At 45.7% G+C, this 26,424-nt stretch overlaps 1 protein-coding gene across 1 annotated transcript; it reads left to right on the top strand.

Annotated features, from left to right (window-relative positions):
- Positions 1–9: 9 nt before the first annotated feature.
- Positions 10–26,424, top strand: LOC144128685 (uncharacterized). The gene is made up of 9 exons (XM_077662286.1): positions 10–448; positions 12,915–13,171; positions 14,360–14,485; positions 19,888–20,099; positions 20,767–20,908; positions 22,137–22,261; positions 22,557–22,701; positions 23,902–24,023; positions 24,530–26,424. The coding sequence occupies exons 1-9, from the start codon at positions 354–356 to the stop codon at positions 26,153–26,155; spliced, it is 2,850 nt and encodes a 949-aa protein (XP_077518412.1). The 5' UTR covers positions 10–353; the 3' UTR covers positions 26,156–26,424.

Here is a 26,424-nt window from a genome sequence, read left to right as displayed (position 1 = left end):
CATCACGTGATGAATATAACAAAAACAAAAATGTAGCCGCCGTCAGCACTCGACTCAGCACCGTCAGTCCATGGCCAGTCGGCCAGCCGCTGTAGTATGCGCGAAGCACCGCGAAGGCTGAGGGTGCTACTTAAAATGATACGCTGATGGAAAGATAGCAGCCTTACCATCAATTATCGGCCGTCGAACTAAATACATTTCTAGTCAAAGTCGGATGGTGCCAGCTAGAACAGTGAAACACTGCTAGAAGCTGGTAGGCAACCAAAGAGGACCAAGCGGATCGCGGCGAGTTTCGGGATCACACATGTGCCCCAGGAAAGCATTGCCGGTGCTAAGGCGTCAGCGTTCGTGTCATGGGTTCTGTAGTACACCTAATATTGCTGTCATGTCTTATCATTCCACTCGTCTCATGCGAAAAATTCAGCGACCACAAGTTGAGAGTGTACAGGTAATCTTTTGATTCTTTCACTATCGCAATCGTCTCTCCCAATGTTTACGTAGCATAGTGTATGTGTTGACATTAACGGAGCGTACTTAATGTTTATATGTGCAGTACTTGTTCGTGGCCTGTCACTGTTCTTGCAGCAGGGGTACCGTGCATATCGAGCTAGAAGCAACAGTTTTAAAAGTCTCATTTTGTTGTTCCTAATGTTTGTGATGCAAGTAGCTTGCATTCGCTAAGTTGCCAGTCTGCCCATCTGCTTCTGTGAATATTCAGTTGCAATCATGCCTTCGTTACAAGTTAACTAATGCGGTGTCATTTTTAGCTCAACCAACTGCTCGCTTGTCTTCCCATTTGAGGGCGCCAATGTTTTAAACAAACTCTAGGTATAAAAAGCGTCACCTTTAATAAAAACTCTAACCATGTGTTTGGCGCATCATAGCCTCAGCTGTTTTGCGCCATTAAAATCAATCTAATTAACTAACCATCCATTTGAGGGCGAACTTTAATTGCCTTTGTCAGAAGGCTTGATAAATTTGTTTAAACGCTGCTCATGGACATAGAGTGCTGCTGATACATGTGCAGATTTCAAGCAATAGGTGTAACAAAGCCATATTTGCAGTTACAGCATTGATGCAATTTTAGAAGGACGTTTTGAAACATATGGGCTCACGTCAATTCTTTTCTCCCTGCATGATATACATTACACTGCAGCTGACATAAAAGGAGTTAAAAGAAATACTGTCACGCGTGAATGCGGGAGATCACTGACCTCAAGAGACAGCGGCGTGCTTCGACGAACGTTGTTGTTGTTGTCCACATACAATGGCACATGCCCACATAGGGGGATTGGCCAAGAATTGGCGGGCACAGAGAGTTTTTGAGGTAAATAATTCCTGGACGAAATTAAAATGAATGGTGAGGAGGGAAGAAGTAAACAAAAAGGAACAACGAAATGAAACGGGAAATGCATAACACACGCAGGAGATCGAGACTGATGTTTATAGCCGAGTAGTTAAATGATAATGATAATTGTAAGAATAAAAATAATATTGAAAAAATTAACAAGGTAGCCGTCTTGATTCCATTAAAAATTTTTGCACGGCAGTAAAAACAGACTTGTGGCTGTACCCAAGTATGGTGGCTCCAAACGGCAATAAGTCTGGGCTGTTCAAACAAAGGCCAAGCTGTTGTAGAGGTTTCTCTAAAAACCGTCTTTGCATCATGGTGTACCGGCGACAAAACAACAAAAAATGGTCTATGGTTTCGTGCTCACCAATAAATACGCAAACGGGATTAAGTGCCAATCCAGACCTGTGCAAATAAAAATTTAAGGGTGGGATCCGGCAGCGGAGCCTTGATAGAGATACCTCAACCTGCCGTGAATGGCATGATTGCCTGCTCCATGAATACCTCAGGTGCAGGTAATCATCGGATCTTAAAAGAGATCCAGTTGTCATTCTTAAGAAATTTTGTCGCCGGAACCTCGCTGCTGTAATGTATGCTGTAGCCGGAGTGATAGCACGGGGCCATTGAGAGACGCCTTTGCCAGGCAGTCCGCTACTTCATTGGCTGTCGCACCGCTATGACCTGGCACCCATATCATGTGAACAAGGCTCAAATGCGGAGGGAGTAAGGAATGGAAGGTGTTTAGAATTGGCGAATCTACAGCCGAAGCAAGGTACGAACACAAAGAAAGAGAGCCTGTAATGACAGCCACTGAAGAGAAAGCTGACTCTAGTTTGCGAAGAGCAAGCACCACCGCCAGAAACTCCGCTTAGAAAATTTGGGTGTAGTCGGGGAAGCCGCACAGAAAAAGACCAATCTAGAAGCGGGCAATATATTCCCGCCCCTGCCTTTTCATCACATTGGGATGCGTCAGTAGCTATCGTTAAGCTAATAGGTAGGCTTTGTAGATGGTCTTCTAATAATCCATTTAAAATGCGGGGTGGTAAATAAAGCAGCTGAATGGACTAGTTGGTTTTGCATCTTAGTGAAAAACAGCGCACAAGCAAACACAGACAGAAAGAAGGGGACAAGCGCTGAACTAGCAACTGAGGTTTTATTGAGAAGCATGGCGAAATATATACAGCACAGCATACAGCATTCAAAAAGCATATAAACAGCACATAAAAGGCGGATAAGAAGCCAGCATCCAAACTCATCGCTTAACGTCGCATATCCAAGAATTCCATCTCTTTTGTTGAAAGAAGGATAGACGGGGTGCTGACACATGAGTCCTCCGCTTTTGCTATCGCCCTAGCCTCGATAATTTCCCTTGTTATCGTGCACTTGTTTCGTGCCAGGATTTTGCAGCCGTGAAGGTCGGATATGCAGGCAGGTTTATGATTGCAACGGTGACAGTGCTTAGCCAGAAAACCTGATGAAGCAATGGATCTTACATTGTTGTTATGCTCAATCTAACAGGACTTGTAACACACATAGACAAGAGTGAGAATTTGTCATTACAAATGTTTTTCGCCGCCAAAACGCACAAGCCAGAGTGCCCTTTCAGGGTCATAGTGTCGGAACGTGGGACGTGGCAAAAGAGCATTGGAATTTTCTTGCAGGACCAGCTGAGAAAGCTTACCTTTGATGACCCGTTCCTAATCAGAAATTCCAATGAAGTTGCTAACTATCTCAATTCTGTAGAAGGAAAATCAGTGACGGCCTTTTCTATTGACATCAAGGATTTGTTTTATTCACTCCCGCATGATAGATTAATGTCGTGTGTAGAAACGTGTATTGATAAGGCAGGAGCTGTTGCATTCCAGAATGTGTCGGGTATAGATGTAGGGGGCTTTTTGGAACTATTGCATCTTTATCTGACATCTACATATGTAGACTGGGGAAAAAACACGTATCTACAAAAGCAAGGTGTGTGTATAGGCTCATGCATAGCGCCCTTGTTGAGCGATTTATTTCTGGCTGAGTGTGACAATGTGTTGTTAACACGTCTGGACGGCTGCCAAGTTTTAAACGTGGCACGATATGTTGACGACTTTCTGATTATAATAGAAAGGACAGACCGACCTCTTGACGAAACTATCGGGAGCATTCTAAAAATATTCGAGGAGTGTTTAAACCCCCTAACATTGACCAAGGAACTGCCTCTGGATGAAAGCATCCGTTTCTTGGACTTAAGCCTCCGGTTTACGAACAACCATGCCTGTTGGATTTATGATCCTAGGGGAAAAAAGCCGATACTTCCGTACGATTCGGCACACTCGAAATTGGTGAAAAGGGGTATTGCTAAGCTTTGCTTTCGTAATGCATTAAACAGGTCGTGTTTTCACACAGTTGAGGAAAGCCTAATGAAACAAACTGCCCATCTAGGTGCGGCTGGCTACCCCAGTGAATTGCTAGTGTCAGTGGCGGAAGGTGTTCTAAAAGAGAAAAAAGCGTAAGGGCAGATGGGATGCAATCAACAAAAGGGACAAAGAGATGATAAACAAAAAGTTGTGGTCATCCCTTATATGCATAAGATCTCGCACAACCTTAAGAAAATAGCCAAGAAGGCCGATGTTAAGGTTGTGTTTTCTGCCCCAGAAAAACTAATAAAACTGTGTAAAGCGACAAATGCAATGAAAAAGCCTCGTCCTGGATGCAAAATCAACCACCAGAATCCTTTTGTTGCATGTGATCAGGGTGTTGTTTATGAAATTAAGTTACCGTATGGAAGCAGATACATCGGCCAGACCGGTCGGTGTCTTAACGAAAGATTACTGGAGCATAACAACAATGTGAGATCCATTGCTTCATCAGGTTTTCTGGCTAAGCACTGTCACCGTTGCAATCATAAACCTGCCTGCATACCCGACCTTCACGGCTGCAAAATCCTGGCACGAAACAAGTGCACGATAACAAGGGAAATTATCGAGGCTAGGGCGATAGCAAAAGCGGAGGACTCATGTGTCAGCACCCCGTCTATCCTTTTTTCAACAAAAGAGATGGAATTCTTGGATATGCGACGTTAAGCGATGAGTTTGGATGCTGGCTTCTTATCCGCCTTTTATGTGCTGTTTATATGCTTTTTGAATGCTGTATGCTGTGCTGTATTTATGTCGCCATGCTTCTCAATAAAACCTCAGTTGCTAGTTCAGCGCTTGTCCCCTTCTTTCTGTCTGTGTTTGCTTGTGCGCTGTTTTTCACTAAGAAAAAAAGGGGTGGTAAATGCTTAGCGTTTTTCGGGAAAATGTCGTCACAGACAATTTCTACAGAGTGCCCACTGTTTTTTGTCGGAAGGATGTTAGACAAAAGAATATTTAAAGGTTCAAACAAATTTTGTACCATAACTACCTGCGGGGTATGAAATCTGGGCCAGTGGACTCCAAAAAAAGGAAGTCGGCTGGCAATAAAAAAACGGACAAGGAGTGGTGTAAATCTGATTCATATATCCTTAGGTACATCTGAACAGTTAGGAATTGTAATCTAGATGATAAAGGAGGAATACGGGCTTCAAGATAAAGCACGTTATTGGCCACCCATTTGGGGAGGCCAAGGCACAACCGAAGCGCCTCCCGCTCCAAAATAACGAGCGGGTGAATTTTATAAGCAGCCGTACCAGAAAACAGCACAGATCCAAATTCTAAAATTGGTCGGACATACAAAACATATACCAGCAAAAAGGCATCTCTCCGCATTCCTGACCGGGGATTACTTAATCTACGCAACATGCCCACAGAACGAGCCCCTTTCGCTGCGACATGGTCAATGTGGGAGCGCCATGTGAGGCTGTCATCATAAATGACACCAAGATATTTTAATGACTTAACTTCAGGAATATTTTGTCGCTGGTAACTGAGAGACAGATGAACAGGATTTTTCATTTGAAAAACAAGTACAGTGCACTTATTTACATTTAAGGTCAGACGTAAGTCACTCAACCAACTTTCAAGCAAATTCAGGAACGATTGCAGGCGCACATAGAGAGATTGAATGTCAGCTGCAGCAGTGAAAAATGCAATGTCGTCCGCATAGACAAACGTGCGAATGTTTTGATGGCTGGAAATGGAGCTCATTAGAATATTAAAAAGCACAGGCGACAAGACTGCCCCTTGTGGAACACCTCTGGATATATCTCCCAGAATTCACACCATTTAGTATACAAAAAAACTCTGTTTTCAAGGAACGCGGATATGCACGCAAGTAAGTAATTCGGGAACTGCAGAGTATATAATCTTTGCAACAATATGTACTGTTCTACGCTGTCATAAGTTATGGATACATCTAATGTCGCCAACGCAGCATGCATTTTTTGGTGCCGCGCAAGACGAATGTGACTCTCAAGATCGATGTGAGCATTCCATATGGAACATTTTTGACGGAAACCAATTTGACAGGGACTAAGGATATTATTATGGTCCACAAACTCCGAAACACGTAGGAGTATGACCCTTTCAATTAACTTAACCACGTTTGATGTCAATGAAATGGGTCTAATATTATCCAGAGAATAGCCACCACCATTGTTTTTAGGTAAAGGGATCACTTTTGCGATTTTCCACTCAGGAGGAATCTATGCATGTTTGATTGAAAAATTAACCAACTGCAATAAGGATGTAGGGGACTCCTCAAAGAGGATCCTTAACATTTTTGATGTTACCCTATCAGGGCCAGGAGCAGCAGTTGGTAACCTCAACACTATCGGGGAAAGCTCAGGAAGGGTAATAGGGGGACATGTTGAAACTGGTCCACTGACGCCACAAATGCGAAGCGCAAAGGAAGTACAGAGGCGAAACGCTGCTCTAATCCTTTGGCAATTGTCTCAACTGTTTCTATTGCTTCTTGCAGGGTCAAAACACATGAGGGTGAATTTTCTGATACCGGAATCTTTTTCCGCAATCTTAAGAAACCGAAAACCAAAAAGTGCGCGACGATTTCCTGATTTTGATAGGAAATCAAAATGCTCAGATTCATAATTTTCTTTCGCTTGTGAGACTGTGCGTTTAAAAGTAGCCGCTATGAACTTATGATCATGCCAATTTTTTGGGCACTGATTGTGTAGGAGCTTCTACCATGCAGCCTCTCTGCGTCTGTAATCCCGCGAGCAATCTGCATTCCACCGTCTAGCCGAGTGCTCCCTCTTGATGTATGTACCAAAAATTCGGACTTCTTTCGGCATTCCTCAATAGCCAAGCATATGCCTTTTGCTGTATGTTCTTCAGCAAAATTAACCGCTGAAGCAAGAGTTGAGCGCAAAGAGGACTGAAACTGGTCATAGTTTATATATGACCTCAGCTGAGAGCACGCCGGAGTTAAGCAGCAATTAACATCATAAACGATAGGTATGTGATCGCTAGATGTTCCACAATCCACAGTCGACCAATTGAGTACAGGAACGCTAGGGCTGGTGAAAGTTAAATCTAACACAGATTGAATTTGTGCGCGGAGAAATGTGGCCGAACCTGAATTCATACACGAAACGTTGTTATCAGTAACCCAATCCCAAAGGCGCTTACCAGAGAAATATGTCCTAAAGCCCCACAACACATGATGAGAATTAAAGTCACTGACCAAGAGAATTGACTTCTGACAATTTAGGGGCAGGAGATCTAGCAGCCTGGTATCGTGCACACTGCAAGTAAAATAAACATTTATTAATGGAATGGATAGCACCGTGGAATTTCAAAGTCTAAAGCCAATAACTCACAGTCTATGGTAGAGGACTGAAAAGTAATCATAGCCCTGTGACAAAATTTAGAAGAAACTAGTATAAGTAAGCCTCCTCCTCTTGACTGTCGATCTTGTCGAAATGAATAATTTTGCAAATGGAAGTGTTTTTCAGATGTAAGCCAAGTTTCTTGTAAAATAATTATGTCTGGATTATGTTGAGATATAAGGTACAGCAAGTCTGTTGAAGCTGAAAGAAGTGACCGACAGTTCCACTCGAGAACTCTTAGCACCCCTATAATTGAGAAATCCGGGCAGCAGCATCTGCCTGCCCTAAAATAGTTTCCTTCGGCTTAGAGCCAATCTATTGCTTCTTTGATTTCGGCTGAGGATGTGAAGAAGAAGGGTTAGACATGGGGGGTCCGCTGCATTTGAGGATTCGCGTATCCGAATCCACCATCTCTTCATCATGAATAATTTGAGCATTATCTGAATTAGTGGACCGAGGAAGTGGAGAAACAGCAGTTACTTGTTCTTGGGTCTGAGACTGCTCAGGCAAGGAGTGTTGGGTCATTAACGAAGGCATGGCTGACCATGGCAGAAGTCATTACAATTTGCATGGTCTGGGTAATGTGCGTTGCCAGAGCATTAGATATGCACTCTGTGACAGTGGACACTATCCTGTCCACCATCTTAGCCATAGAGGCTTCTACAGCAGTCACTATTGCCTGAGAGATAGACGAATCTAGCATCACTCCTGAACGGGCTGACACACCTGGATAGCCGTGAGCTCTCTAATTTATGATATTGCCTCGCGCCGCGAACAGCGTTTGCGGTCGGTGATGTCTAGAATTTGCAGTTCATGATGCCGAGCAGGACAATCCATGGAATTTGCAGCATGAGATCCACCACAAAGGCAACACTTCTCGTTTTGATCAGAGCATAAATTTGCTGGATGGGGTCATTGCCGCATTTGCAACAGCGCAAGGTGGACTTGCAGCCACGAGCACTATGGCCATATCACCAGCAATTGCTGCACTGCAGTGGCTTAGACGGAAGGGGATCTACCCGGAAGATTAGGGGCCATGCTTTTATTTCTGAGGGGCAGGCAGTACCTGCAAAAGTGGCAATAACCGTTTCCGTTGGCACCTGCTCATTGTTCACCTCCCGGCTACAGCGATACACAGCAACAACACCCGCTGCAGAGAGAAGGTCGAGCGTCTCAACTGGAGACAAGCAAGAGTCCACACCGCGAACCAAACATTTTGTACAGGCCAGATGAGATAGAATGAAACTGTTTACCGAAAGTGACCCAAAAGATGAGCAGTTTAGAAGATCCTTTACGCATGACAGGTCTGGTGAACGGCACAGATTCCCGCCACGTCCAAACTGCCTTACCTCAGTGATTGCCTCATAAAGGGAAGTGGCCGCCTGGAGAGCAGCTCGAACAGGCCCTGAATTGTTAAGTTTGATAGAACCACCATCCTTTGGCACCAGCGCCACAGGAATGCTGCGGACGCCGGATCGTTGAAAAGCTTCCAGAGGCATCTCATGAGGTGGTAGGGAAGCCAACCAAGGGGACCTCCCCTGGCCGGGAGACTGCGTAGACATTACCTGTCATTTAGAATCTCACCGCGTGCGTTATCCACACAAGAAAAAAGGTGCAAAGGCACAGGGGGAAAAGGAAAATGGGACCAGCCGCCCAATACTTAGCCAATCCCTCGTCTTCCAACAACGTGCAACAGCTGCCAGCTCAGGCACGGGCCTCATCCCTTATGACCAGTTGCGGCCACTGTCCTGCGATGGTGTGGACACTTGGGGCAGTTTCTCGCATTCACACGTGACGCGACGAACGTCTTGGCCACAGCTCCAGATCACTTCTTCTTTTGAGGCGGCGCGTGTTAGCGGAATGCACTGTGTCACTGGCCCCCCGGAAAGAAAGAGCATCGTCCCGATGCATAACCTGTGGGTTTAAAAAAAAAAAGTTCACTGAAAAAAAGAAAGTGCATGCTGTGCGCACGAAAGTCCAGCTCTACCGCTATCACTCGTAGTAAGGCTTGAGACGGACAACGTGTACCACCTCAGGGCGCAGGGATCACAGAGACTTCTGAAAGCCGCCGGGGAATGATCTCATAGTTGAGGTCTCCAATTGGCCTGATCACTTTGTAAGGTCCAAAATACCGGCAGAGGAGCTTTTCGCTAAGTCCGCGTCGCCGAATGGGAAACCAGACCCACACACGGTCTCCTGATGTGTACTGAGCATCACGGCGTTGGAGGTTATAGTGTTGAGCATCTCGGCATTGTTGGTTGAGAATCCGCATTCTGGCCAGCTGACGAGCCTCTTCAGCGAGGTGCAGGAAGCTGTGAAGATCCGCATTCGGGTCGATGTCGTCCACATGTGGTAACATGGCGTCCAGCATCGGGGTCACATCGCGGCTGTAAACGAGGCGGAACGGTGGCATGTTTGTCGTTTTCTGTACGGCCGTACTGTATGCGAAGGTGACGTATGGGAGCACTTCGTCCCAAGTTCAGTGCTGAACGTCGACATACATTGAGAGCATGTCACCTAGCTTTTTGTTTAATCGTTCCATTAAACCATTCGTCTGAGGGTGGTAGGATGTCTTTCGGTGGTCTGTATGACTGTGGCGTAAAATCTGCTGCAGGAGGTCAGCCATGAATGCTGTACCCCTGTCGGTGATTAGGATCTGCGGTGCACCGTGACGCAAAACGATCTGATGGATAAAAAATTTTGCCACGTCAAGTGCTGTGGCGCTTGGCAGGGCTGATGTTTCCGTGTATCGTGTCAAATAGTCAGTTGCAACGATGATCCACTTGTTTCTAGAAATAGAAAGAGGGAATGGGCTCAGCATGTCCATCCCGATCTGCTGGAAAGGCCGCGATGGTGGTGCTATAGACCTCCTGCATGTTTGTAAACAAACGAGGTGGCGCTGCAGTCGCTAGCGAGCTCGTGGTAGGCAAAAGGTTGGGGAGTGGCGTCGCGGATAGGTGTTGAGCGCGGGTTTTCAAGGCTTGTAGGCGCGTTTCCAGTTTCTGCGAATCATAGCAATGGTCGATGCTTCCAACTTAGTAATTCGTTGAAGTACACGAGCTCGCGTTGGCCACGTGCGGCCTATAAAGAGAAATAGTTTGCCACTGTATTGTATATATGGTTAGTAGTAAACGTGTAGAAAGCGTTCCTGCCGTTTATTTATGCGCTAGGCATTGAATAAAACAAGTTTTGACACTGCACTAGCCGGAATGATTTTACTTCGGGACAGTAGTGAGGGGAAGTGCTGGCGTTGTTTCGTCGGAGCAGACATGCGCTCACTGTCTGCTGACATACGTACGTGTCGCGCTGCGCGAAAAGTGGGGACAGCGTCGTGTCCCCGATCTCCTGTCTCGCTTAGCGCTGTTATTAGCCGCATGACCACGCACCAGCCAGGCCGACTTGTCCTCTTGTTAAGCTGGTCGATTTGATGAAAATTTTTGGTTTCTAGAATTATTCTCTTTCCTAGCCCTGAAGTCTAGTTTCGTGACGAAAAATTATAGCAAAATATTGAGTACAAATTTATAAATTACGCTTTTTAGAAGTGTGGTCGTCAAAAATTGTGAGGTAATTTCTTTGATTTAAGTGCCGCATTTCTTTGACCAAAGCGAAAGCGAAGATGCCATAAACTTTAAGGTTCGTTTTGTGACCTCTCACATTTTCTGTGACTGGATCACTCACCTTCGTAATTCGCATGAAAACCAAATGATTCCATTTGTCGCAAACTATTCCTGAGACGTTGAGGAGCGTAATAAACCTCTCGATTTTTTTCCCTACACGTGCAGTACTGTGTTAGTTATTTCTTGTAAGAAACGTTTTCATGTAACTATGCATGCATAAGTACTGATCATATAGAAAAAGAACTAATCGCGTCATCGTACAGAACAGGGCTTTATGTACATGCTGGCATAAAAACTGCGCACTATCTACTCAATTATTTGAGACCTTGGGGGACTTGACGACGGTGTTAATTATAATTACCAAGAACTGCACCAGGTATAGCTATAAATAAAAGGAATTACTGAAACTAGCGTAGGAATTTTATATTTGCACCAAGTTTAGTTACATATCGCATACATGATTAACGAAAACACTTTTCATTGCCGCGTCCCCTCTCAATCTCGCCACGTGTCTGTTAGTAGCACGCCTGCGGCCGCTTCTTTTAAAACAAGCCTCGCGATCATGTATTACCTCATGAAACATGACACATGCATAATGCAATGAAAAAGCATATGGCGTTTAGCACACTTAAGGTACGCTATTCTAAACACACCAACGCGACCGCGCAAGATTGACACAACTTACCAGACTTCTTTCTACTCGAATGAAATAATTACGTCGTCATATCAAGAAACAGTTTCAAGTAAATATTAAATGTCATAAAACGCGCCATTAAAACATGGTGTGCTATTAACAAAAAAACGCATTCCTTGGGGCCGAGTTAACCTGTCGGCGCCCCGTGCACTCCGGCTCAAGGTGATAAGTACGTGTGCAGCTGCATATGTCTTTTTTTTTTTCTTGAGCAATTATCAGTCTACTATCCTGAAGTTCAGGTGAATGAACGCAGTAACTTGCATGCTATTAAGTGCATTGAGTGGCAGTGCCTATCGACTCCCAGACTTCGCGCTTTACTACCGTGGCCCAATGCCCGTTAGCCAGTTTCCGAATGCGGAATTTATGCGCGAGAAACCTATCGAGGCTAATTTAATATTTTTTATGCTACTACGCTGATCCAGCAGTGACGCAGCTGGTCAATACATGCTGCTTCTGCAGTGCACAGGCTTGAAGCAGCCGCCGGTAGCTGCGGCAGCTGCGGTAGGCACGGGCAAGCGGAACCTGTTTTGCCTACCATGCGAAAGTCGCTGCTAACATCAGCGCCACCGCATCTTCGTGACGTCGCGGGGTGAAGGAGGTCCATAGGCTTCAAGAATCCAGCTGGTTTTGTCGAGGGCACTTTGCGACGCTGACAGCCTCGGCACGTTCTGACGTAGTGCGCAACGTCCGACTAAAGGCGGGGCCAGTAATACTTCTCTTTGATCCAAATGTCCAGAAGTCGGTTCGTCGTGTGAAGCTTGAAGCGATCTGGAGCTGTGGTCAAGACGTTCGTCGAAGCCCGCTGCTGTCTCTTGTGATCAGTGATCTCCCGCATTCACACGTGACATCTTGGTGGAGGTGCTGGGTATGGGGTGCACTACCCAGCAAACCTCCACCAAGATGTCACGCGTGAATGTGAGAGATCACTGATCACAAGAGACAGCGGCGGGCTTCGACGAACGTCTTGACCACAGCTCCAGATCGCTTCTTCTTCTTCTTTTGAGGCGGCGCGTGCTAGCGGAATGCACCATGTCAAAATTTATGCTGGGCAGCAGGGTGTTCGCCTGTAATTCAGATTGGCTCAGAATTTAGACTGCATTGGTTTTAAAACCGTCATGGCACAAATCATGAAATGCAAGCCTTTTTGTGAAACACAAAGCCCAAGTAGTGTTTACATTCTGCAAACTACAGTGACTGGAGGACACTCAAGGTAGTCGTATAGGGAAGCCATTGTCGACAACGTACAGTGTCAATCTTTATCATGCTGCTAAATGATTGTTTCTGCTATTTAAAATATACATCACTAGTCATCAGCAAGCACGAGAATTTTATTTCAAGCAACAAATTTATCATTTTCTTTTTATTTGTGTTACTGCAATGCATACTGGTGAAAAGGTTTAATTGTAAGTAGAACTGTGCATTTCTCCCTGATGTGTCTACGATGCTCTGAATTTTGTATTAATAGCATGGCTGACCACACTTTTTGTAATCCTGTTGCAGAAATCGAGTGCTGGAAATGTTCCAGCATGCGTACGATGGCTACATGAAGCATGCATACCCTTATGACGAGTTGCGGCCATTGTCCTGCGATGGTGTGGACACTTGGGGCAGTTTCTCGCTCACCCTCATCGATGCACTCGACACATTGGCTATAATGGGCAACTACACAGAGTTCCGCAAGGTAGCAGCGATGATTGCTGAAAACATCAATTTCAATATCAACATTAACGTCTCAGTTTTTGAGACAAACATAAGGGGTGAGTGCAGCGCACATATTTTTTGCTGTTTAATTTTGCTTTTGCATGAACACAGCTGTTAAATTATTTGTTTGTTTCTTAGATTCCCAACATAACGGTCCATTTGTCTTTGAGTGAGCGTAAATCTGGATAATAGACTTAATTGCCATTGGACAAGCTCTTTTTTATGCCATATCCTCCTTACCCTGTACGCAGCCTGAGTTCGTGTTGGATAGTATGTATACATTTTGCCTTATTTGAGGAAAAAATCTGGCATGTTGTCTTCACTTGCAGTGTGAGTAAAGTATAGTTTGAAGCCAGTGTGGGCCTAGGCCAGGATAATGCAATGACTTTATCCTGCATCTATCCCAGTGCAATTCTTGACGATGATTAGGAATTTTTATGGCTTAAGAACAGCTTTGCCAAATAGCGCCATGGCACAAGGAGTTTTCATCTAGACAGGCCAGGCCCAACCCCCATTTTCCAAGCATTTCACCTCAGTGAGGACAGGAGAGAGCTTGTACCCAGCGGATAACCGGTGGGTACCTGGCAGCACTGGGGATCAAATCTTGGACCTCCCGCGTACAAGGTGGATGCTCAGACCACTTAACCACTACTGCAGTGCAATAAGTTAATTCTTTTCATTCATGATCATTGGCTTAGGTGTCACCAGGGTCGGCCCTTTTGACTGGAATATTTGAAATTGAATGAAAAACCAATGCACTTTGCTGGCTTTGCTATAAGATCGACTGAATAAAGAAAGTTATGCATACAAACTGTGGAAGGGTAAATGAACTGTCTGTTGCAGCCGTGTCCTCTGAAAGCTAGTGTTATTGCTTTCACTCAGCCTTTTCAGAAGGCAGCCAGCTGCAGTGGGAGGCTGTATTGTCTTGTATTCAGATCTGCACAAAGTGATCGGACAGTCTCTGATGTCGGTGTGTTCTCTTGCTTCGTTACTTATTTTGGACTCAGTGAATTCATTCGACATATATTCTCTCTACCTCATTTCTCTTCCATTTGTTACTGAAATTTTTTGTTTGTTGGTGCCTTGAGGCCAGAGCCTTTTATAACTGTTCAGGGCAACAAACATTAAATTCTTTTGTTTTGCTTGTCCCCAGGTCATCTCGCACCACTGAACATTATTGCTTCATGTTACTTGCCTCAGTTGAAATTACATCTCATGCTCACAGACATCTTTCTTTGTGGCAGTGGTTGGGGGCCTACTTTCTGCACACCTTTTGTACCGAAAAGCTGGGATGGACCTTGAGCCTGGCTGGCCATGCTCGGGGCCCCTCCTGCGCCTTGCTGAAGATGTCGCCACACGGTTGCTTCCAGGTAGTGTGTCTACCGTTTGGTTCATCTGTTTTGTTTTATTTTCAGGAACTGCTAAACGGGTACATACTCCTCAGATAGATAGGTGCACTCTCGCCAGTACTGCTATACTGCATACCATGAGGAGTTTTTCTGTTTGAAGAACACTGACCTCCTGAGCTGCCATTGCTGAAAGCATGGGCGCCGCTGTAATATCGAATGTAAAGTGAAGCCAGAGTAACTGAAACCACCGACTTCACTGGGGATTGTAGAGTTTCTTTTTTGACAATGTTGATTAGAGTGGAAAATTAGTTGCATAATCATTGTGAGTAGAAGACTATTTTACAGATAATACAAGAAAAATACATTGGCATGTCACAGATAGTGCATTGTGGACTTAACTGCAGTAGTGGCTGTCTCAAATTCTTTTTTCGAAGATATTCGTGTTGTTTGTAGCCTGGCTCTGAGAGTTCATACTAGCACCACCCTTAAACATGGCAGCAGACATGGCAAGTCCTAACAAGCCCCTCATTTCCCTACCATTGTCTTCTCGGTGTCACGCTTGCAGGAATGGCAGCAGGGTGTTTGTAGTGGGGTGGCACAGAGGGGGACGGGAGAGGCAAAATCTTTGACTGTAGTGATGCCTTCGTAGCAGTTCTCATAAAGAGAGACAAAATTTAATGCATGAACTAAGGCATCTAAGGCATTTATTAGCAAACAAAATCAGCTTGTCAGGCTCTAAAAAAGGCGCCTGGCAGATTTTTGGGGAGATGCCGACCATCCCGTGCCTTCCCTTGGCACTGTCACTGCATGTATGAAATGTGCTGTCATTTGATGCAAGATGAAGCTCTTGGAAGATCTTAGCTGGGACTTCCTGTGGAGCAACATAAGAACAAAATAAACTCTGCCCCAGACGAAGTCTTTGGTGCAAGTTCACATCTTGTCAAAGGTCTGCTGGGCGCAGGTGTGCATTGGAGTTGGGGTTAACATGAGCATATTGTCACCGACAAATATAGATGACGCAGGAAGCACAACCGTTTACTCGGGCGAGGCTTGCCGAACAGCCGCACACATTCGAGAGAAAGGAGACGTTCGGCCACGCGCTGGAAGACAGGTTCGGCCACCAGGTGGCGCCGGCAGAATGTCAGCAATGTGGCATTGCCCCCTCCCTTCCAAGAGGCATCGACTCAATGCCACACGCGAGGGGGGAAAAACATACGTAAGGCTTCTAGGTAGCGGCGCGAGTGTCTTCGTGGAAAGGGGCTAAGGAGAGTAATACGGCTTCATTCGCACCACGTGGACTACTTCGGACTTCGGTTGTCGAGACGACCGGACAGTTCCTTGAGGGAGCACCTCGTAGGTCACCACGCTGAGGCGGCATAACACCTGGTATGGACCAAAGTAACCGCGAAGAAGCTTCTCACACCGCCCTCACAAACGGATCGGACTCCACACCCAGACTTGGTCACCGGGTGTGTAAATCACCTCCCTGCGGCGGAGGTTGTAGCGCTCAGCGTCGCGTTGTTGTTGGCACCGGATTCGCTGTCGAGCGGCTTCGGCGTCACGAACAAATTGTTTAGCGTCCACGACAGAAGAGGGAGTAGGATCCGGAAGAAGCATGGCGTCCGGCATGGTCAAGGCTTCGCGACCGTGCACCAAATGGAACGGAGTGAAGTGCATCGTTTCATGGAGTGCAGTGTTGTACGCGAACGTGATGTAAGGCAGTATCCGGTCCCAGTTCGCATGGTCATGGTCAACATACATAGGAAGCATATCGGCAATTGTCTTGTTAAGCCGCTCAGTCAGTCCGTTTGTTTGCGGATGGTAAGCTGTAGTCTTGCGATGGCTGGTGCCACTGAGTCGAAGTACCTCACTCGTAAGTGCCAACGTAAACGCGGTTCCCCTGTCAGTTAATACGACTGTTGGGGCTCCGTGATGAAGCACAATGTTGTGAATGAAAAAATGTGCGGCGGCGGTGCCACGGGGAAGGGCCTTGGTCTCACAGTAGCGGCTAATACCTGTGCTACATGGGCGTTTCAAATGCCTTCCAAACGAATGTCATTCGACTCGACTGCCAAACCTGCGCTTCTACACGACGTTTTTGAACGGCATTCGGTTCACATGACATTCGAGTCGACGGAGCTCCGCGGAGACATTCGTGATTTTAGAATGCCTTCGAGGCGCAAGCTCGACTACTCTCTACCGCAGCGTCTTCGCGCCATAGGTGGCAGCGTAAGTTTTGAAGACCAAATACGTTCGTTAAATGATGAAATTCTAAATTTTATTTATTTACACTACACGGATCTTTTCCAGAAGTTTTGTTAGCAAGCAAATATTTACCGCATACTCTGGAACCCATTGTAGGAAAGAAAGGCAGCCATTTTGGCCCGGTACCAGTTTTTTCACTTTGTGCTGTTGCTTTTGCTGTATTTTGTCTTTTATTTTGTGTGCGGGTGCGTCTGTGTGTACATTTTAAGTGAGCTTTTTTTTTATTCAGTGAAGTTTATTGCACTTTTTGTTTTTTGCGACACACGCAGGAGAGAGAGCTTAATGTAGCCAACAGACCGCACACAAAAAATGGCAGGGCTATGGGCTTGGGCCTCAGTTAGAACAGAGGCATTTAAAAATGAATAAATAGTAAAATTTATTAGAAATGACATAATACTTTTAAAAGTAGCAATTTTATAGCGGAGTGTAACTATACAAATTAATTGTTGCTGCTATATTTGTTTAAAACAAAACTTGACGGCAGCAGTGCCCCTGTAGCTTGGCGGCAGAATACTGAAGCTCTCGAATGCATAGTCGTGTAACACCGTGCGGGTCCGTCCAATCCGAATGCCATTCAAAGTTTCGAATGCCGTTTGACTCGAATGTCATTTCAACGTACCCGTGTAGCACAGGTATAAGATAGTCAGTGGCAACAGCAATATACCGGTTACCCATGGAAGACGCCAGAAATGGGCCGAGTTAAGTCCATCCCGACCTGTTGAAATGGGAGGCACGGGGGATCGATAGGCTGCAGGATCCCGGCTGGTTTAGTTGGCGGCGTCTTCCGGCGCTGACACTCACGACAGGTTCGCATGTAGTGGTGGACAACCGCAGCAAGCCTGGGCCAGTAGTACTTGTGGCATATGCGCGCTAATGTGTGGAAAAACCCGAGGTGGCCTGAGGGAAGGTCGTCGTGGCACGCACGCAGAACTTCGTCACGAAGCGTTGTAGGCACTACAAGCAGATAGACAGTGTCCGTTGGGCCGTAGTTCTTTTTGTAGAGGACACCATCATGCAAGCAAAACGATGACAGTCCGCGCTTGAAGAGTCGGGGTGGTGATGGAGCGGTTCCTTCGAGGTACTCGATGAAGGGCAGCAGTTCAGATTCGTCCCTCTGTTGGCGGGCAAGGGTGGATGTGGTGGCAGCACCGAGAAAAGCGGAATCGTCGTCGGACTCGTCCGTGGGGCAGGGAATAGGAGCGCAGGAGAGACAGTCAGCATCACTGTGTTTCTGGCCAGACTTGTGCACGATGGTGACATCAAATTCTTGTAACCGAAGGCTCCATCGAGCAAGCCGTCCCGAGGGATCTTTCAGGTTCGCCAGCCAATACAGTGAATGATGGCCGCTCACGACCCGAAACGGGCGGCCATACAAGTATGGCCGAAATTTCGTAACTGCCCACAGCACAGCCAGACATTACTTTTCCGTGGTGGAATAATTGACTTCGGAACGGGATTAAGTGCGACTGGCGGAAGAAGTCACGCGTTCTAGACCATCCTGCCGCTGAACAAGGACCGCACCCAGACCAACGTTTCTAGCATCAGTGTGCAGTTCCGTGTCGGCCTCTTCGTCGAAGTGGCCAAGCACAAACGCACATTGGAGACGGGACTTGAGTTCCATGAAGGCTCTTTCCTGGTCCTCGCCCCAGAAGAAGGGTTCAGCGTCTTTCGTCAGGCGGGTCAGAGGCTCTGCTAGCTTGGAGAAATTGCGAGCAAACGGGCGATAGTACGCGCAGAGGCCCAAGAAACGACACAGGCTCTGTTTGTCTGTTGGCTTGGGGAAGGCAGCTACGGCGGCCGTCTTTTCGGGGTGTGGACTAACACCTCGAGCGCTGACAATGTGACCAAGAAACTTAAGCTCGTGAAACGCAAAGTGACATTTTTCTGGCTTGAGAGAGAGACCAGCGGAACGTATGGCCTCGAAAACAGCACACAAACATTTCAGGTGCTCATCGAACGTGTCAGAGAAGATCATGACATTGTCGAGATATACGAGGCACGGCTGCCACTTCAGGCCAGACAGCACGGTGTCCATCATTCGTTGGAATGTGGCAGGGGCCGAGCACAAGCCAAAAGGGAGCACCTTAAACTCGTACAAACCGTCAGGAATAATAAAGGCGGTCTTCTCTCGGTCGCGTTCGTCGACCTCTATTTGCCAGTACCCACTGCGGAGGTCAAGGGACTAAATGTAGGTGGCATGGCGTAGGTGGTCTAGGGAGTCATCAATGCGTTGCAGAGGATACACATCCTTTTTCGTGACGTTATTGAGGCGTCTGTAATCCACGCAGAACATGAGAGTGCCATCTTTCTTCGTGACGAGGACAACAGGCAATGCCCAGGGGCTTGTGGATGGCTGTATGACGTCGTCCTGGAGCATTTGTGTAACTTGATGGCGGATGGCGTCACGTTCTTTTGAAGACACGTGATAAGGGCTCTGGTGTAGTGGTCTTTGGTCGTCAGCAACGATAATTCGGTGCTTGGTAAGCGGCGTCTGTCGCACGGGGTCAGCGTACATGGGGTGATACCCAGCACCTCCACCAAATGTCACCGACAAATGTAGAGGACAGGGGAAGCGCAACCGTTTTCTCGGGCGAGGCTTGCCGAACAGCCGCGCCTATTCGAGAGAAAGAAGACGTTCGGCCACGCGCTGGAAGACAGGTTCGGCCACCAGGTGGCGCCGGCAGATTGTCAGCAATGTGGCAGTATGGTATCGCAGTTAGTTAAAAGCAAAAATTTTTCTTCACTTTTAAGTAGTCTTTGTGACAAAAAGTTTTAATTAGTTTTTTAGTTAGCTTATCCTAAGACGAACCGGTTGAAGGGGCATTTCTTGCAGTGCGATATGCGTTTCTGTGTCAACTGTATGTGTAAAGGGAGGTGGAAGATAGTGAGGCAGGAAAATGTGTTTTAAGGTTTAGTTCAATAGTGGGTCATTCACAAAGTGGTAACATCATTTCACCGTGGTGACAACCGACTGTGAGATCTCAGGAGAGGGGCCATGGGGTCGTGTTCTGCCAGCCGCGGGTCATGTGATGACGATGATGTCACTTGGTGTGAATGGCACAATCTCTACTATATAACCGGCCTTTGACAGCTGACTCTGTAACAGAAATGGCACTAGGTTCATGCTTCAAACTGGTGGACGGTGGTTCTCTGTGCAGCGTTTGATACCAAGACGGGCATGCCATATGGCACAGTCAATTTGGTCAATGGAGTGCCGCCGGGAGAAACCAGCGTGACTTGTACTGCTGGCGTTGGCACCTTCGTGGTCGAGTTTGCAGCGCTGAGCCGACTGACGGGCAATCCAATCTTCGAGCAAGTCGCCCTGCGAGCCCTTCGAGCACTTTGGAAGACCCGCACATCCATAGGCCTGGTGCCTTTTATTTTCATTCACTATTCTAGACCAAGGTTGTATGACAAGACACCAAGCATGCAGAAAATGTATAACATTTACTGGAAAAGAAATGGTTTGGTTTGGTTTATAGGGTTTAATGTCCCAAAGCGACTCAGGCTATGAGGGACGCCGTAGTGAAGAGCTCCGGAAATTTCGACCACCTGGGGTTCTTTACACAGAGTAGTGTCAAGTAAAAGATTACATGCAAACTTATATGATCTCAAAAAGCGTATGACAGAAGACATGTTTTGAGAAAATTCGGAGTACAAAAGATGAGACAACTGGGCTGGACAGGACAACTGCTACTTGTAACTTCGGATTTATTTTTCCGCAATTTCTGAGGAGCATTTGTGCTTTCTAATCCTGTTGTTCCTTGTCTCCTTGTGTGCTTTGAATTCTCCTAGTGGCTGGACCAACTGGCTCAACAGTGAACTTTGTGGGGACAGTTTTATTCAGTTGATGTGAGGGATTAAATAAGTATCAAATAGGTTCACACTGTCAAGGTAGTTTTGCTATATGTACCTTGAAACTAATAGGACTCCTCTACATTGCATGTTGCTGGCACTGGTTTTAATAACCTTTGTGTAGTGAGTGATTTAGATCAGCTAGAGGAAACAAGACTGTTCTGAGTCTGCTGCTGTTGCAGGTGGGAAACCACATTGATGTTCAGCTTGGAGTCTGGACTGCTACAGACTCTGGCATAGGGGCTGGTGTAGATTCCTACTATGAATACCTGGTGAAAGGAGCCATCATGCTACAGATGCCGGAACTTATGCACATGTTCAAAGGTGAACAAAACTTCCTTTCTTGGCATGTATTGTTAAAAGAATATTTTCGCCACGGAGTTCTATTTTGCTTATTTGTCTTCTTTTTTTGTCTCTTGCACCAAGAAAACTGTGAAACAGGATCGCAGCAATGCAATTCCAAAGCAACCTTTGCAGTGACAGAGAACTTCGTTTGTCATCGTGGCCACTAAAGAAGCTCCTAACAGTGAAAAATGAAGTTTCATGTATCCTATTCTTAGATGCCCTTCATGAGCATGAGCTTCATTACAAAGCCCGGCTGTGGCTCAGATCATTTACACAGTCGTCAGTATATTTTAGTGCTGCAGCTACATTCACAGCTTATTCAGTTATTTCTTATTGTACCATGAAAGGTTGCATGGTTGCCATACTATAGAGATCAGCTAGCAGGTGGTGTACTGATCAAAACTGCCACGTAAGGCACATTCAGCTTGTTATTCTCCTGTGCAGAGTATATTGCCCATGAGTGCTTTCGTAACACAGGAACCGTGGAAAACCTGAATGTGCTTGTTGCTTGCATGGTGCAGCCAGAAATTAGTCACTGCCTGCAGTGTGTATTTAACGTTTATAGCTCACACAGTGTATTAGCCTGTCTTTTAATTACAGGTAGTTATTATTAGATACCCTGTGTTCAGGCTGCACACAGAGTCAGCTATTAATTTGTGGCATCAGGTGCTATCAAAACTTGTGTAGACACCATTACATTACTTGGCTGTCTTCACTGTGTGGCTCTTTCTTCATGTTCTGTCAGAAACAGGGTGTGAAGTTTCAGTTCAACAAAAGAGACGTGGGTGTGTTCCTCGTCTGGAACATTGATTTAGCCTCTCAGTGGCCTTGTTTCAGCTTAGAATCTATTGAACCTTTTACTGATTGTGCAGTGAAGAAAAGATAATGCAAACAAGAAAACAAGAATTATGTCATTGTGCATGTCCAATGCTAGTTTGTCAAGTGCCTGCCTGTTCATAGAATATTATCAATTTACATTGGTTCCTTGTCAGTTTGGTTTAATAAGCAAGCTAGCAAGCAACTCCAAAAACTTAATTTCGCTGGAACAAAAAGTAACCGTGCTTGTCATTTTCACGGTGTCCAAAAATGTGTTCTTTTTTTCTTCTCTATTTTATTGCACTCACAAGCTTGCTCTTATTTGCATTGCATGGCTGTTGGCCTTGTCATTCAAGCATCCAATCAGCACATCATTTTTCTGTTGTTGCAGAATACGAGAAAACAATTAGCAAATATATGAAGCGTGATGACTGGTACTTCTGGGTGGAAAACTCCTCCGGTAAAGTCACTATGCCAGTTTTCCAGAGCCTTGAAGCATTTTGGCCAGGCCTGCTGGTTAGTGTATATTTTTGTGACCCTACTTTTGAAAAACACACTTCAGTCGCTAATTTGCTGAGTTGGTTCCTGCTTTCTGTAAGGGTGAATTACTACTTGCAGCTTTTATGCGTTTGGACCTAGTATGCTGACACTTGAGCAGTGTGATTTCTTTTCTTTCATCAATAAAACTGCTACAGGGGCACCACTATGGTGTAGTGCTTTAGCAACTGAATGTGTTCGTGCAACTTTTCTTCCTCATGGGTTATTTTTATGCACCCATCATTCATTTATTTCTTGCACGTTGTTCATGCAGAGTCTAATAGGTGACCTGGAAAATGCACGCAAGTCCCTGTATAACTACCATCAGGTATGGAGAGAGTACGGATTCACACCAGAGTTTTATGAAGTGGTACATGGAAGAGCTCACCCAAAGCGAGATGGCTACCCCCTTAGACCAGGTGTGTTTTGACTTGGGCTTGGGCTGGTACAGCTGTTAAAACTGCTTTTTGATTTGTTTGTGTTTAGCATTGCTGTATATGATGCATATTTTATTAATTTTGACTGTAGTATGCAAATACATTACCCAAATGTAGTGTACTAGAGAAGTGTCTGCCAAATGCCATATCCGTACGAAAGTTGAGTGTAAAACAAGCCAACGGTTTAGCAAAAAGAAGTAGTTTTCTTGGAGTCTTTCTGGGGGACACTGCAGCCTGTATACTCATAAATTGCACATTGACACAGTAAATTAATTTTTGTTTACTATTTTCAAAGAGGTCCTAAGGAAGAACAATGGTAGATATCGGAAACCACGAACATTAAACTGAAGGGTTTGCTTTCTGACCCAAAATGCCCCTTTTTGTAGCGAGCGATAGCTACATTTCGAGCCTTCAGCGTGGTGGCACCACCGTGCTGTCGCGTGGTTGGTCACGTGGTGCGGAGCAGCTGCCGGCGGCATGGCGCCGTGGCTGATCACGTGGTTCGGCACGTGACCAAGTTCCACTCGGCCAGCTGTAGCTATCTGTCACTACAGGTTGAACCAGAGCTAAACCGCCGCCATTTTTTTTTTTACACAGAAACTGTCAGTACAAGTATAAAGTGTTCAACTGATAAAATGACAGAATACTAAGCTGTCTTTTGTTCCATATATCTTGGAGCTGCACTCATAATCTTCATCAGCCTGACTATGCCCACTGTAGGGCTAAGGCTTCTCCCATATCTCTCCAATTGACCTTGTCCTGTACCAGCTGCAGCCATCCTATCCCCGCAAACTTCTTGATCTCGCCCGCCCACCTAACTTTTTCTCTCCCCATGCTATGCTTGCCTTCTCTTGGAATCCAGTCCATTGCCCTTAACGATTGTCGGCTATCTTGGCTTTGCATTACATGCCCTGCCCAAGCCCATTTCTTCCTCTTGATTTCGACTAGGATCTGATTAAACCGCGTTTGTTCCCTAACCCACTCTGCCCTCTTCGTGTCTCTTGACATTACACCTATCATTTTCCTTTTCATAACTTGCTGCGTTGTCCCTAACTTACGTTGAACCCCTTTTTGTTAGTCTCTACGTTTCTGTCCCATATGAGCCACATTAAGTGGTGCTTAGTACGTACATTTATAAATTATGTCTTAGTGGTTGGAACATTCGTCTCCTCCGTTTTTTAGAGCTGGTTGAGAGCTTGGTGTACCTGTATCAAGCCACCAAAGATCCTCACTTCCTTGAGATTGGTGTCGACATCCTTGAATCAATCATGCACAGTGCCAAGACTGAGTGTGGTTATGCAACAGTAAGTTCCTTTCATTGTACTTCATTGTACTAGTGCCATTGAGCAAGGGCTTACATTTTTTGGCCTGGTAAATCTCTACCGTGATTTTTGCCTACTGGCACACTTTATAGTATGCACAGCACACTTATAGTGTGCACAGCCCCCCTGCAGAAAAGACTGTCCCAGTCTTAAGTTTGTGGGTCTGTCAGCGTTCATGGCGCATGAGCATATTATTCCTCTTCGCCTGATTGGTTATTCATTACTATGAAGTGTATGTGTTTAGCAAGCTGATTTGTATCATTTCATTTTTCATTCCTCTTAAAACCTTGTGATAACATTTTGTAATCTGCATACTCATGCCCTGTTTCACAAGTCTGATTTGTTTTAACTGCGTGGCTCAAGTTCCAAACATCTAGTAACTGCTTTGACTAAATGGGCCATGACTAAATGACTACGATGGGCCATAAATTTTCACACTGATTTGAGAGAAGTGAGACCAAAATGAGCCAACTTTGGGTTTGTTTCAGATAAAAAAGGTAGGAGATCACACTCTTGATGACCGGATGGAATCGTTCTTCCTCGCTGAAACGACCAAGTACCTCTACCTCCTTTTCACTCCTGATCACTTCATCCACAACAACGGTAGTTCTGCCAGCATCGTACAGACATCCTCGGGAGAGTGTGTCATCGACACAGGTGCCTACGTGTTCAACACTGAGGCCCACCCTATTGATGTGGCAGCTGTCCACTGTTGCAGTGCCGACAAGGCAGCGGAGGATCGAGCGCTTCAGGACTTTGCAGAGGAGCTTGACCTGAGTAGACTGATTTTGGATGAGCAAAGAGACGAGTTTGTCAGGCTTTTACGGCCGAGAGAAGGCAATGAAGACAGCGGTGGAATTGGTGATTCCCAAAATTCTCAGTGTACAGGGCAGAAAACAAAGGAGGACTTGACCCCACCACCCTCTACACCTTCCATAAAATTACCGGCTCGTGATCCGATACTGGATTTCAGTGGGCTACTGCCTTCCAAGAATGCGGAGAAAGGCCCGATGGAACAAACTGAAAATGAAGAAGAGGAAGAGGAACAAGAAGAGGGGTCTCATGATGATGACGGTAGTGCCCACACACTCTTTGGTTTTTTAAATGCAGATAAGGAAAATGGTGATGAACCATCTGATTCTGAATTGAGCAAGGCAGAGGATGAACACATGCAGCCAAGTAGCAATGGCTACGAAGCAACTGTTAAAGATGGAGAAGAGCAGGAGCCAAAAGCTGGAGAAAATCATGCCAGAAATGGACTTGACGAGGAAGCAAATAATCTGAGCCATGGTGTACATGGAGAGACTGTTTCTTCTGGGGATTCCAATTCATTCAATGGAGAACGAGGCAAACTGCAGCCACAGTCCTCGGGAAGTGACAGTTCAGTGGAAGCACAGGTCAGTACACTGGAAGAAGAAAGCAGCGAGGGCTTTTTATATGATGAAGACGAGTTTGATGATGAAATGAATGACTACAAATCCCGCCATAGTTTTGAAGAGGAAAATGGCAATGAAAATGAGGTCTCTGACGATATTGGTGAATACGCTGAAGATGGTGACACTTTTCCTCCACAAGGTGTCAGCAACCAGTCCCAACCGTTGCTTCAGGCAGGTGCTCCTACCTCACGCTCAACAGATGATGTAACAGTGCCAGGTACTGTTGAATCTGCTGGTACAAAAGACGGCACTGCAGCATTGAAGCAGGATGACCGCAGTACAGACGGTGGCAGCAATACTAGTAAGGCAGCTTCTGAACACACAAGTTCAGACTCAGATATACTGATTAATGAGTCTTTGAAGGCAGATATAGGCTGGAAATCGGAAGTGAAAGAAGTTGAACTTGCTCCTGTTGAAGAGGAAGTAATCTTCAGCAACACCTATTTCAATGAAAGCAGAAACCCTAATATAGAGACTGGGAGCGCACAATCTCCAAGCCTTCAAGAGCAAACTGGAGAAGAAGTATTGGGTGACAAAGGGGCTATCAGCACAGAAGATGCTACAGAGTGCATTAAAAGGCCAGCAAAAGAGCCAAATGGATGGCTGATGCTTAGGTGCCCTTCACAACCTTTCACGTCACGCCTCGCATTTAGAGGCGAGATGTTTAATGTTGACTAAGTCATTTATTCTGCTGTATTGGATGGCAAGCTGTGCTGTTCAGCGCAGCATGCCCTGCATAGACCTGCTGGTATATGTGACGTTCCTTGTTTCAGGAGCATTGAAAAAAAAAAAAGTGGTTATGTACGTTTCAAGGTTCAGTAGCTTTACCTGATCGCTCATGTGTTTATTTTTTATGATGTATGTCACTCCGTGGGAATAACCTGTGTTGAAGCTTCTCTGCCTTAAGTGAAACATGGATTTGAATAAAGAATGAGCTTATTTTATTA

This window comes from Amblyomma americanum, chromosome 4 (assembly GCF_052857255.1).
Source record: "Amblyomma americanum isolate KBUSLIRL-KWMA chromosome 4, ASM5285725v1, whole genome shotgun sequence".
NCBI lineage: Eukaryota > Metazoa > Arthropoda > Arachnida > Ixodida > Ixodidae > Amblyomma > Amblyomma americanum.
Note: the sequence above shows the minus strand (reverse complement) of the source record. Positions and strands in the feature narration are given on the sequence as shown.

Excerpts from the sequence above, each read along its gene's own strand:
- LOC144128685 (XM_077662286.1), top strand. The coding sequence starts at position 354 with ATGGGTTCTGTAGTACACCTAATATTGCTGTCATGTCTTATCATTCCA. Across the intron at positions 13,172-14,359 it reads TTTTGAGACAAACATAAGGG|TGGTTGGGGGCCTACTTTCT; the intron begins GTGAGTGCAGCG and ends TCTTTGTGGCAG. Across the intron at positions 22,262-22,556 it reads CATTTTGGCCAGGCCTGCTG|AGTCTAATAGGTGACCTGGA; the intron begins GTTAGTGTATAT and ends TTGTTCATGCAG.